General features: G+C 37.1%; 1 protein-coding gene across 1 annotated transcript in view; it reads right to left on the bottom strand.

Annotated features, from left to right (window-relative positions):
* Nucleotides 1–834: 834 nt before the first annotated feature.
* Nucleotides 835–14,356, bottom strand: part of MARCHF5 (membrane associated ring-CH-type finger 5) — a 51,062-nt gene continuing 37,540 nt past the window's right edge. The window contains exons 3-6 of the mRNA XM_025466515.3: nucleotides 13,487–13,617; nucleotides 5,114–5,297; nucleotides 4,820–4,986; nucleotides 835–3,800 (exon numbers count right to left, since the gene is read on the bottom strand). Of these exons, the coding sequence (XP_025322300.1) occupies nucleotides 3,684–3,800; nucleotides 4,820–4,986; nucleotides 5,114–5,297; nucleotides 13,487–13,617 (599 nt within the window). The 3' untranslated portion in view covers nucleotides 835–3,683. The remainder of the gene's footprint in view (nucleotides 3,801–4,819; nucleotides 4,987–5,113; nucleotides 5,298–13,486; nucleotides 13,618–14,356) is intronic.

The raw sequence follows: 14,356 nt of genomic DNA, 5'->3' as shown, positions 1-14,356 counted from the left end.
TCTCTGCTAGTCTCTCAGATGAGGGTGATGAAATAACCTAGAAAAAATACAATCCTTATGGATGGAAGGGTCTTTATTTGATGTACACATTCTAGAAGACTTTAATCTTCAGAAACTTCTTAGTATCTCAAAGGAAGCAACTTGTTATTTTTTTTTATAAAGATTTATTCAAGAGAGAGAGAGAGAAAGAGAAAGAGAGAGAGACAGGCAGAGAGAGAAGCAGGCTCCATGTAGGGAGCCCGATGTGGGACTTGATCCTGGGACTCCAGGATCATGCCCTGGGTCGAAGGCAGGCGCTCAACCGCTAAGCCACCCAGGCATCCCAACTTTTTTTTTTTTTTTTTAAGATTTTATTTATTCATGAGAGACACAGAGAGAGGCAGAGACCTAGGCAGAGGGAGAAGCAGGCTCCTCATAGGGATCCTGATGTGGGACTCGATCCCTAAACAGGGATCATGCCCTGAGCCAAAGGCAGATGCTCAGCCACTGAGCCACCCAGGCATCCCCCAACTTGTTTTTTAAATGTGTTTCTAACCCACTTGAATATACTTTTAAGATACCCTGTAGCATGAGGCCACCCACATATCTTGTATGTGGTTGCTTATCTAATCATAGTTCAAGTGGCTGAGTATACATTTTAAAAAATCAAAACATAATTGGAATTTAGGCTAGCCTGCTTGTATTAAGACAATTCCTCTTTAGTTTTTTAAAATTTCAGATTTTTACTAAAAGAAAAATCTAGTATCTTGATAACTAAAATTTTAAAAAATTGGTTAGGTACAGAATTAACAGATTATGCTTTGGAAATTGTTCAACAGACAAAGTACACCTAGAGAACATAAAAATTCTTTATTTAACCTAATCCAGCCACTATTGAGATAGTCTGCTATATTAAAAACAAGACGTTTAAAAAAATTACAGCACAGTTAGCAAGGCAGTGACTAATTAAGTCACTAAGTTTAATTTTATATTCTTCACAGTCATTTGATAATCATGTACTGATGAACAATATTTTCAGCCACTTTGGAGATAAGTTAACTTCTGCAAAGAAGAAAATTCTACTAGTTGTCACTGAATTTTATAAAAGAGGTTTAAAACATTGAAGTTTATAGAAATAACACCGTAAAGCAATGTGAAAATAAATGGGAAAACACAAAATATACCCACCCAACCCAACTGGAAAACACAATATACCTACCCATCCCAAAGTCTACAACATCCCTTTAATCTGTCTCCTAACACCATTCTCTTACCTCTTCATTCCCTTTTCCTAGAGCATGAAAAGACTACTTAACAATTAAGAAACAGCTACTGCTCTGTAGGGCCTGTCTCAAGCCTAAAGTGCCTCTGTTCCTTTCTCAGTTAATCCTAGAAATGGTCTTCTGAGATAGAAGTATTACTTGTATTTCAGAGATGAAGAAAACTGCAGCTGAGAGACAGCCAGTTGGCCATTGTCATACATCCAGTTAGTAAAAGCAGAATCAGAATTGGAACCCAGGTCTATCAACTTTAGTCAGCTCTTAAGTTGTTCATAGTGGTATAGGTCACCTTTCTGAAGACTGGTATGTGGTACTTTCTGAGCTAAGGTTTTTTAGATTTAAGAGTGTTAAATTCCAGGGCTAGAGGCCTCTCTGGTTCCCAGGCACTTGCAATTCCCTCCCCACAGCCCTAGAAACCCCTCCCTGCTGCACCCACCCCCCAAAAGGATTAGAGTTGTTTTTCTGGCATTCATGAGCCCTGATGCCAGTAGATGTAAACAGCTACTCCCTCCATCTTGGCCACAAAGTAGTAACTGGGGAACGGTGTGCTTGTATAATTTTATTAAAGGCTGCCTAAAAGTTGTTCTATATAACAAAATTATGCAGGAAATATCTACTATGTCTTTCTTATATTGAAAATTAAAGAAAAGCCAATATATTTTATAATTACAGCTATATAATCTAAGTTATTTTTATATATAATCATAGATTTTATATTTCCCCTTCAGAACTATAGCAGTGTTCTTAATAAGGCTCACTGTCAGTCAAATATTCCCTTCCTCCCAAAATAATTACAACTCTGTTCAACAGCCATTCACATAAACTTTATAACACAGAATTAAGACATTCATACTATAGAAAGGTACCAGTCTTAAATTACTAAAGTTAACATACATTATTGCAATCTAACATAGCTCAATCTATATTTGCTACACTCCTAAAAAGAAGTGGCCACTTATCAGTAAGGGAAACGTTAATTATTGTCATGCATTAGATACTGTGAACAAGAAATTCAATACAGTTTTTGGAACTATCTTTTAAAAACTTAATTTTAATTAGTGAAAATAACTGCAAGACCATCCAGATTGCTGAACAACATTAAAAAGGCCACTATTAAAGATGGCTTAAAATAAATAATTGCTTTTTAAAAATGAACATAAAACTAGTTACAGTGATTAAGGTGCTAACCTCATCAATATGACAAGCAATTAAAATCTAAAAATGTTAGTACTGGTTTTTATAATAAACTGATTTAAGCCAAAAACAATAACCTCAATATTTACTCAAGACTTCTTGTTTTCATAATTATCTCCTCACTGACTGGTATAAAAACAAAGAGCTCAAGGCCTCACCTTGGTTTACTCACTGCTGGTTTTCTATCTGTTGAAACTAGACGGTAAACTGCATAAAAGCAGGAACCAAGTCTGTCGTGTTCACCATTGTCTCCCACAGCACTTTGTATAATGCCTGGGCAAATAGGAGGTGATCAACAAATACCTGAATAACTGAATCAATGAAAGAGAAGAGTAAAAGAACTTTATTGATTTTTTTTTTTTTTTTTTTTGCAAATCGTTCTCTGTGCTCAAACTACTATAAACTGACAGCTCTAATTTCTAGAAATATGGATTTAAAAACCTTACTCCAGTGATTGAAGGACCTGATGACTCTCTCCCTCTCTTTTACACACACACACACACACACACACACACACACACACGGTAATTATGACTATATGAGTCAAAATTACATTATGAACTATGAGATGTCAACATTATATAAATAAAATTTAATAGTGAAAAAGTGATTTGGAAGCCCTGTGAATTTTTACCCTACACATTTTGGAGGACGTCACATGGGTTCAGAAAAACACAACAAAATCGCATTTGTTCAGATAATAATTTGAATGTTTACATACATTTTTGGTTTGTTATTTTTTATAACTAATTTACATATCCTCATATTAACATATACTCCTGTTTAGCATGTAATCAAATTATGCCAGTGAGAAAAATCCTCATAGTACCTTCATTGAGTTGCTGATTCTAAGAAAACACTGAACATGAACACGTACAAAAGAGGCATTTGAATAAAACAGCATGTGCATTTTTAAATATTTGCACAGTTTGATCTTTACATTTCTATCTGGAGAAAATATGAACAAAACCCAGGTTTACCATGCTAAGATAATGGTTCAGATGACTGCCATAAAAGAAGTACATACAAAACAATGAAAACAAATCACAACCTCAGGTTCCGTGATTACTGAGAGGATTTCCCCTGCCCTAAGTGCTTTATTATATTTCTTAAAAATATGAGCAGCAGCTTATCATAAGTCTCCACTACTGTGCATTAATGATGGAATCAGAACAACACAACAGACTCATTAAGGATGAAAGGACTGCAGAATAACTAGAAGTCAAAGTTTTATGCTTCTTCTTGCTCTGGATAATTTAGAATTTTGCGGTGTGCCTGACGTAAATATTGCTGTTGTTTGAAGTAAACCTTGAATGCTCCTTTTATGGCAACAAAAGCAATTCCACCCTAAAATAAAAAGGAAAATTAGCTTTTTATAATGCAGATTTATTTATTTTATTTTTTAAAAGATTTTATTTATCTATTAGAGACACAGGGAGAGAGGAAGATTGAGAAAGAGAGAGAGAGAGAGAGAGAGAGAGAGAGAGAGAGAGGCAGAAACACAGGCAGAGGGAGAAGCAGGCTCCATGTAGGGAGCCCGATATGGGACTCAATCCCGGGTCTCCAGGATCAGGCCCTGGGCTGAAGGCGACGCTAAACTGCTGAGCCACCAGGGCTGCCCTATAATGCAGTTTTATAGAAACATAATAAAAATAATTTTACTTAGATCATAAAAGACATAGCCATTGCTGCTAATTCAGATGAATATCACTTTTCTACTAGGGGATAAACAGATGGAGACACTACACCTAACAGAGACACTTTTTCTGTTCTCCTATGGAGTAATCTCCTTAGCTCTACATCCAGTCTGATGTAACAGGGAGAAGGCCTGGGCACAAGTGCAGGCTGCCATCAGAGGGGGAAGTGAGAATAATAATATCAACATCAATATGTACATCAACACAAGGGCTGACTATGTGTTAGCACTTCAAATGAATTATCTCATTTAATCCTCCCAGTAATCCTGATATAGCTACCAATATGATCTGTATTTTGCAGGCACATATAAGTCAAGAAATCTGAATTACGTCTTCAGCAAACCAGTATCTGTGATAGGATATGACTAGGCAGGCTGACCCTAGAACAGAAGCTTGTCGGCAAGAGGGATGGGTGTGATAATTCATGCCTCTTCTATGACAGATGTCACCCACACCATTGTTCTGGAAGGTCAAAAGTAATGCAACAGATCATCCCCTCTTTCTTGCTATTGGATGACAAGTAGGATCAAACAGAAACTTAAGGCACAGGACCCACAGAATGAATATTTATATAGTCTCACTGGGGTTTCTTTTGAACAAACATACAATTCATTCTCTTTTGTATAGTCATTCAAAAAAAAAAAAAAAGTACTGTTAAAACCATCTTACCAAGATTGTCCTTTGTAAATTAGAGTTAACACTACTGAACATCAGTTTACCAACTATTGTCGCAATAGTAGGAAAGACAAGGGCTCCACACAAAATTCGGGTGGCAGAGACGTGATCTGCTAAAGGATTAGCCTCAGCTGGAATTCGAGGAACAGGACAACCAATGCCTAGAGAAAATGAAAATGCAGAGTATTAGTGCTATTAAATCAGAATAACAAAAATATCTTCGTATGCTAAGATTATTCCACAAGATTAATTTGGTATGCTCATTATAATCACAATTCAGGACCTTACCTGGAAATATACTGTTCAAAATTTGTAGTTTATTTGAGTATTTGCGCCATAGTCTAAGCACGTAGTCTTCCCAGCGTATCATCTTGCCTAATATCAGCATGACAGGAATAGTAGGAAGTCCAATTAAAAGGAATAAAGGATCAGCTCTCTCCATAACATCCAGACCTTCTTTATGGCCTACAACCTGTGAAACAGACAGCATTTGTTAGAATCATTTCCTTATCTATGAAGAGCTGCATGCTTGAATTGAATCCATCTTAGAGGAAATGCTAAATTTTGAAAGAATACAAAAATAAAAAATTTTGGGCAGCTCGGGTGGCTCAGTGGTTTAGCGCCACTTTCAGCCCAGGGCATGATCCTGGAGATCAGGATCTCTGTGTCTCTTATGAATAAATACATAAAATCTTTAAAAACAAACAAACAAACAAACAAAAAAAAAAGTTTTTAAAACCAAAATAAAAGTTTTTAAAATAAAAAGTTTTTAAAATAAACTGGAACGTTATCAGTCCTGATTTATTTATAACTTTATAAATAAAGTGTCTCATTCAAGGGGAAAAAAATCTAAGCGATTTCATATTATATTGGAATAAAAGCTTTAAAATGTGGTTGACTCACACTGATTACAAATCAATATAGTGGAGGGGACTTCTGGTTCTTTTATTCCTCTTATTTGGTATGGTTAGATTGGACTATAATTTTAGATCCTATATGTGCTCCAACAGAGCATCTGTTTTCCTGCTTTTCCTACTAGGGTAGCACAGCCAGACAAGGGGCAGGACCAGCCTTCAGGAGATGGACTGAAAGCTCCCTTCTCTTTGGTTCTTTCTCCATACTCAGTGGTGTTGTCTGGGATAGAGTGATTTTTCTGGCTGGCTATATGCCTGTTCTACAGGTCCAACTCTGTTAAAATGCAATTCCAAAGTTGAGATTTTGGGGACTGCAGCAGTTTTTGTTATACGTTCCAGTCATTTTTTTCCAATCCAGGAACCCTAAGGTGTCTTATTTATGGGGTAATGAAGCTAAAACAATTATCTGGGTCTTGGGTCTATTTCTCAATTCGGTTAGATCCCAGAGGGCAAGAAGGACACGATTCGTATTTGTGAATCTCCATACTTCACCCTCTCAGGAAAATCCTGAGGACTATCAATCTTGGCCTTCTATTTCTCTCAACATCTCCATTTTATTGGTGAGCTTCTTACTTTTGATGGGAGAATTTCCCTGAAAATTCTTTCAAAGGTCTGAAATGATCTTCCCTTTAGCCAAAGTCTCAATTGCTTCCAAATTAAACCTATTACTCTGAGTGATTAGTCTTGGCAGTTATGACAGAAGAAGGAGACTATTTCAGAATCTTGGGCTTTTACCCCACTCAGGTATCACACTGTAAGGACCGCTTGCGAGAATACTACCATAAAGACTCCATATAGTTTGGATCTCACCCCAGGGCCAAAGGTGGCGCTAAACCGCTAAGCCACTGGGGCTGCCCCCATATAGTTTTTCTGATCACATTTTCTTCCAACCAGCAAGAAAAGATTGGTTAGAACCTTATCTCTATCTTTGAGAGGGAGGAGGTAAAAGGAAGGAAGGACAGGCAAGGAGGAAAGGGAATAGAGAAGATAGGGAAAACTAAGAGCTGTCAGGGACACTCAGGAAAACAAATTCATGAAAAAGTAAATAGGTTTTAAAAAAAATGAGATACTCTATGTTACAGATTTTTTTAAGTGGACTACTATAAGGAGATGTGAAATAAGGTCAAGCTGAGAATAGTCAAACTGAAATTCTAGACAACACACTCGATCCAGGTAAAAATATCTTACAAACATGTGGGGAAGAGCCAAAATTTATGCTTTTAAAATCTCAGCTGGTCCAGGCTTGTACTTCATTAACTTACCTAAATACATTGTAATATTAAAGGACAGGAGGCTAACCTCTTCCAAGTGCTCAAAAAACGTGGTATAGGTACCTGATACTCTTCTGTGTCTCCATGCAGAAACCTCATACCTTGTATGTGAAGGATGATTATTCTGAGTTGCTCTAAGGTGTCTGATTCACAATATAGTTGACCCATGAACACAGGTTTGAACTGTACTGGTCCACTTATATATACACTGATTGATAGATACTGTACAGTACTGTTACTTTTTCTTCCTTATGATTTCCTTAATAACATTTGCTTTTCTCTAGTTTATTATAAAAATACGGCATATAATACACATACAAAATGTGTTAGTTGATTTTACGCTATCAGTAAGGCCTCTGGTCACAGTAGGCTGTAAATTTTTGGGGAGTCAAAAGTACCCATGGATTCTCTACTACATGAAGGAGGGTTATCAGTGTCCCTAATCCCCATATTGTTTAAGGGGCTACTATATTTCATAAAACCCAATCCCATACTAGGGGCATACATGGATTAGCCCAGAGATTGTGTTTTTACCTATGCCTTTTCAGGATATTCTATTTTTATATCATTTTATTATTTGATCACTTTATAAGTGATCACTATATTGATACAACTATGTGATTTAAATATTCTCAAAGTGCTAGCAAATAAATTCAGAAATCTCAAAAATTCTTCTGTTGGGTTATACTATTCTTTTTATTTTTTCCCCTTTTTCAAAAAATATTTTATTTATTTATTCATGAGAGACACAGAGAGAGGCAGAGACATAGACAGATGGAGAAGCAGGCTCTCCGCAGGGAGCCCAATGTGGGACTCGATCCCCAGACCGGGATCATGCCCTGAGCCGAAGGGAGACGCCCAACCGCAGAGCCATCCAGGCGTCCCTATACTATTCTTTTTAGAATTTGGGGTTTAGAAATATAAAGCAGAGTGAATATTCATAGAGACTGTAGTAAGGGGCAGCCCTGGTGGCTCAGCGGTTTAGTGCTGCCTTTGGCCCAGGGTGTGATCCCGGAGATCCGGGATCGAGTCCCACATCGGGCTCTGTGATGGAGCCTGCTTCTCCCTCTGCCTGTGTCTCTGCCTCTATGAATACATAAATAAAATCTTAAAAAAAAAAAAAAAGACTGTAGTAAGGGTCAGTTTATTCCTCATGGGTAGTAGTACAACCCTTACAACCTGGTATCTAAGAATGAGGAAACAAAAAAGGAAATAGAGCAAACAGTAAGCAAGAGACTCACTGTCCCACCTGTTACATCTAAAGTGAAGAGAGATGCTTTGTACTCAAGCGGCACTCATCATGCATACAAACTTGCATGCGTGTATGTATACATTCATTTTACTGAATACTATGTGTCAGACTCAGGCCTAGGTGTTGGGGCAAAAATGGTAAGCTAAATAAATAGATGCCTTTTGGAGGTGAGAGACAATCAAATCAAATCAAACAAGCATGCAAATAGAAATGCTGCAGAGGAAATGGAATAGTATAACAACTATAGTTTGCCATCTGCACTACAGTTAGACCCAAGGGCAGCAACTGAAAGCTGACTTAAGCAATGGGGCTGACCTGACTTCGGTCAACACAAATCTAGCACATTGTGTATGATCATGGCATTCTGGTTTTATGCCCCAAGATCAAAAACAGATTATTTTTAAGATTTCGATTTTGGGATGAGATTCAGGAACTACAGAATGTCTTCTCTAAGAATTTGTTATCTGTGTATAAAATAAAGACGTAGGAACTGTAGGTTTAGAGGAAGGCTTTTCTGTTTAGGAGATGAAAGCTAGATCTTCATATCCAGGAGTTCACCAATGCTGAAAGGCTAAGAATTTCAACTAAGGCCTGATTTTATAAAGCACTTCCTTTTAGGAACCTACTTTTAGGGATCCTTGGGTGGCGCAGCAGTTTAGCGCCTGCCTTTGGCCCAGGGCGTGATCCTGGAGACCCGGGATCGAATCCCATGTCGGGCTCCCGGTGCATGGAGCCTGCTTCTCCCTCTGCCTGTGTCTCTGCCTCTCTCTCTCTCTCTGTGTGACTATCATAAATAAATAAAAATTAAAAAAAAAAAATTAAAAAAAAAAAAGGAACCTACTTTTAAATGGGAGAATGAAACAGTGGAGAATAGGTTTCCTTAGTCAGAATTAAGGATAATCAAGGATAGTATAAGAGTTAAGAATGGACAATGCTTATGAAGGTTATCTTTAAGCTAGAGGCAAAAGTGGAATGAGGCAGGACATTCAAGTTCTATTATTCCAGGGTAAAATGTTTCCATTGCCTTTGGAACCAGGTTTCACCTAAGGAGCCCTAGATTGGGGTCAGGGGTCCTGCTGCTTCTTTCTTACTGTATGGTATTGGACATGTAAACTCGACAAAACTGTAAATTAGGAATAATTGATAGTATCTAGGTCACAAGATTGTTACAAGGATTAAATAGATCAGTGCTGGAAAGGTGTTTAGCCCAGTGCTGGGGAAAAAAAGTTACCTATTATGTTGTCTTTTCGATACATAAGCAAAGGGTCTCATTCAAATTCCTCCCAACTAATAAGGATTGAACATAAAACTAGTTCATGGGGAAATAAATGGGAAAAGAATAGTGGACTGGGGGTGTCTTGGTGCCTCAGTGGGTTGAGTGTCTGACTCTTGATTTCAAACTCAGGTCATGATTCAGGGTCATGAGATCGAGCCCCGAGTTGGATTCTATACTCATGGAGAGTCTGCTTGAGATTCTCTCTTTCTCCCCCACCCCATTCATGTGCACACACCACACTCTCTCTAAAATAAGTAGATAAAATCTTCAAAAAAAAAAAAAAAAAAAGAATAATGGTCTGATTCCCTAATCTGATTTATCTGAACTTCATAGTAGTCAGAGAACAAAAGGAAAAGAAACAGTCAAGGGTTAAAAAGGGGGTGCTTGGGTGGCTCAGTCAAGTATCTTGCCTTCAGCTCAGGTCATGATCTAAGGGTCCTGGGACAGAGTCCCACATAGGGCTCTAGTGGGGCACCTGGTTCTCCCTTTCCCCCTGCTCATGCTCTCTCTCTAATAAGTGAATAAAACCTTTTTAAAAAATGGATTAAAAAAGAAACCCCTAAATACTGCTGATGGTATAGTGGGGCACATTTTCTATCAAATATGCTCAGAGAGGCAAAAGTCTTTCCAATATTCTTAAATCATACACTACCTACTATCACAAGTAATCTCTCTCATTCCAGGCTTAAAAAAAAAAAATCTTTTCAAGTGAGACATACATGTGAAGATTATTTCTAAATGGTAACACACAATATATATGTATCATCATAATTTAAGTCTTTACTATCACCATTAATCAACATATTCATTTTTGTCTCCTTGTTTGTATCATTTCTTCCCCTCTACCAATTCAAATTATTGCCTTCAAGGGTCATCTCAAGATTTACTTTTTTTAATAATTCAAATGATCTTTCATTTTACTGAATTAAAATACTGTTTATGTAGTCTTCTGTACTCTTCATATTTGTTTATATAATGTTATTATTAACTGTTCTCCAGTTTTTCCTTTATGTACACCTTGTCTTAGACTATATTCCTTAGAGCTGGGGAGAGAGCTTTCAATTTGTCTTGTATTTTATAAAGACCTCAGCTTGGTGCTAACTTTTTGTATGAATCACACCAATATGGATTCAAAGTGCCAAAATCCAGCTTGAAGCCCTTTTTAGAGGATACAAACTATATTCCTTAAGCTCTTGTCAATGTGTCCATTATCAAATTTCTTTTAAAATTGAGCGAGCCTAAAATCTTTCCCCCAAAAGAACCATCCTACTTCTTATAGTCAATGAGGTATTAAGAGAAATCACTCCATTATCAGAGGGACTTAAATTTACTCATCTGCAAAAAATATGTCTGTATAATGCATTTGTGCATTAAATAATGTGTCTTTGTCAGTCCTTGTGAATCATCCTAAACTTTCCTGAACTAATGATGTGCTCATTATTGAAGTTTTAACAAATTACTGCAGAGAATATAGTCAGTCAAACAAACCTGCTACTACCTGATAGAACCAGTCATAAAAAAAAAAAAAAAACAAAAAAAACAAAAAACCCGGGCAGCCCCTGTAGCCCAGCAGTTTAGCACCGCCTTCAGTCCGGGGTGTGACCCTGGAGACCTGGGATCGAGTCCCGCACTGGGCTCCCTGCAAGGCGCCTGCTTCTCCCTCTGCCTGTCTCTCTCTCTCTTTCTATCATGAATAAATAAAATATTTAAAATAAAACCCAATATTTATGAAAGCCTTTTAAGTGTTAGTCTCTGTGTATATGCTATATTAGGAACATGTAAGTGTAAGATAGTCTCTACTTTCAAGAAAACTACCTTCTCATGGGAAAGGCAAGGCCTAAACATAGGAAAAGTTAAATAATAGGTCATCTATATAAGAAACATCACTTGGTCAGCACAAGATTAGCTGCCATTTGAGGACTGACAATGTCATGAATATAGAGGAAAAAGAAATGACAGTGGGCAAGAATTGCCTGGTAGGTTTCAGCGGGTGGAAGCAGCTGAATGAAGCCTCGAAGGAGAGTTTAGATTTGGATAAGTAGAGATAGGAATGGAAGGACAGGTATGAGGCAGGGAGGGTGACAAAGGCCAGAGGACAGAGGTAAAAAACTCTACAGCATAAGGATGGGTTGGAGGAGACAGCCCAACAGGTCTCAAAGTAGAATCAAGCGAGACTGTGAAGCATTGTGTAACAAATCAAGGTAAGGAAATGGAATTTTTTCAAGTCAGTGGTTCTTAATCTTTATCCATTACACACATGACAAATGATGATTTACTATTTGCGATTCATTCTCTGACTTGTCTAACCAGATTTTGGAGGTGTCCTCAATACTTCATGAAGAAGTCTTGCAATAGTCTGTCTCACCATGACTATTAATGAAGTAACCAAAAATGTCACTCACTGTGGACCCAGCACAGATAGGTTATGTGCAATTTCTAGAATATTACATAGTGTGTTCACTATTACTCAGTCATTTATGAAACACTCTAAGCACTGCATTAGAAAAGAACTACTTAAGGCAGAGGAGATGGTGAGCTTGGAATAGATATTGAAGGTATTATTTTAGGAAGAATGATTTAGAAGGATGGACTAATAAAAGAGAACAAAATTAGAGAAACTCCTTTAGCCCACAAGTATCATGAGGGAGTGACAAGAAGTCAGGTGGTTAAGACTGTGGAAAAGAAGCTACAGATATAAGACACCAAACTGGAAACTGCTTGAACTTGGTCAGTGAACCAGTACAGGGCTATGAGGTAAAAAGAGTTAAAGGTAATCCTAAGAATGTAGGATACAAACCGAGTAGATGGGAAAATAATAGTAGCAATCGAAGGTATAGACAAATTATAATGAGGAGGGCGCCTGGAAGGCTCAATCTGTTAAGTGTCTGCCTTTGGGCTCAGGTCATGATCCCAGGGTCCTGGGATCCAGTCTCTGCTGCTGCTCCCTCTCCGTATCCCTCCCCTTTCTCGTATTCTCTCTCATGTGCACTCTCTAATCAAAAAATATGATCTTAAAAAAAAAAAGAAAAATTATAATGGGGAATAAATTTAGGTTTCAAACTGAGGGAAAGACTAGAAATCACAAGAGGTCATTTAAGGAGAAGGGTCAAACTGTGTTTGTAGGACTGGATTTGAGGATAGATAAGGGCAAAGACATAGATCTAAGTACAAGAAGCACAGAGATGATAGCTGGAAATCTTTACGGAGGAAGTATAAAAAGAGAAGAAATAAGGGCATGGGACTAAATCTTAAAATTTAAGTTTCTCTAATAATCTTGACCAACAGTTACTGATTGTAGCAAAAAACCAGGAAACAACTAATTGTCTAAACAGACTGTTTAGTAAATTGTTCTAATTCCACACAGAATGCTGGGAAGGTTATTGAATACTTATATGAGAAGATCGCCAAGATTCACTATGAAAAAAAGGGATACAGTTCTAATATGCTTCCATTTAAGGGAAAAAAAAGTGTATGTGTGTGGGAGAACAAATATATTTTTTCTTGCACATGCGCAAAGAAAGTCTAGAGGAATATATTATATAACTAATAATAGTGGCTACCTGGAGAAGTGAGGGGGAACCTGAGCAAATGGGAGGAATAAGAAGACTTTACACTAGTTTCGTATATACGATAAAGATTTTATTTATTTGAGAGAGAGAGAATAGGCAGGGGGAGCAACAGGCAGAGGGAGAGGGAGAAACGGCTCCTTCTTGAGCAGGGAGCCCGATGTTGGGTTCGATTCCAGCACCCGGGGATCATGACCTGAACTGAAGGAAGACTCTTAATAAACTGAGCCACTTAGGCACCCCTATATTTTCTTATTTCTTATTTTTAAGCCATGAGGTTATTACTTGTTCAAAATAATAATTTTTAAAACTCCTAACAGAAATCTATTTAAAAGATCTTCATGTAAGAAGTATTATCATTGAACAGAGTAAAATAGTGAACCTGCATCACTGTCACTGCTCCGTAAGTCACAGCTGTCCAATAGATAGAGCCAACCATTATTCCTGCTGCAGCAAATGGACAAGCTTTTGAGATCAGTCTATCTGCAAGATCCAAGACGTAAACAACTGGACCTATAATAAAAAAAAGAAAGTAATGTTTCAACACAAGACAGATTTTTAAAAAATGACTTATCCAATATTTTCCATTGATCTAAAATATTTTTATGAAGCTGGATGTTCTAATGCTTTAGAGAGAACTATTATAAATGTGATAGGAATCTAGATTTGAATAAATTTAGAATTTCTCAGTTGTCTGAATAGCTAAGTTTTGCTTCCTAAATTCTAGGAGATATTACCTCTTCAAATTTTTATCTTTAACAGTAAACCTAAGATTAAAGCCTCAAACACAACGGCTTCTTATGAAGAAAATAGTTCTCACTTCTTTTATTCACACTGGGTACTGCAGAATGAAATGGCCATTTCACCTTGCTCTTCCCAAACAGTCCCTGCTCACAATTAGATTCTCTAGTATCTGGTAAAAATATCACTTATTATGACTTCACTCATTACTTCCTTGGTGTAGTATGTGAAGGTAACCAAGGCTATTTTCTTGAAGTTACACAAAGTCAATCTATCTTACTTTGATTTTCAAAATGCAATAGTTAGTTGAGTATTATTGTCTAACAAACTTTTTTCTTTTTTTCTTAAGTTTGTATGTAAATTTCAGTTAGTTAACATATAGTGTACTATTAGTTTCAGGAGTAGAATTTAGTGGTTCATCACTTACATATAATACTCATTTAACAAACTTCTTTTAAGGATCACAATGCTAGTTTTTATGGCATTCCAACAGCTGTGTGTGTCAATTATA

Source organism: Canis lupus, chromosome 28, assembly GCF_003254725.2.
Source record: "Canis lupus dingo isolate Sandy chromosome 28, ASM325472v2, whole genome shotgun sequence".
In the NCBI taxonomy this organism is placed as follows: domain Eukaryota; kingdom Metazoa; phylum Chordata; class Mammalia; order Carnivora; family Canidae; genus Canis; species Canis lupus.
This window is presented reverse-complemented; position numbering and strand designations above follow the sequence as displayed.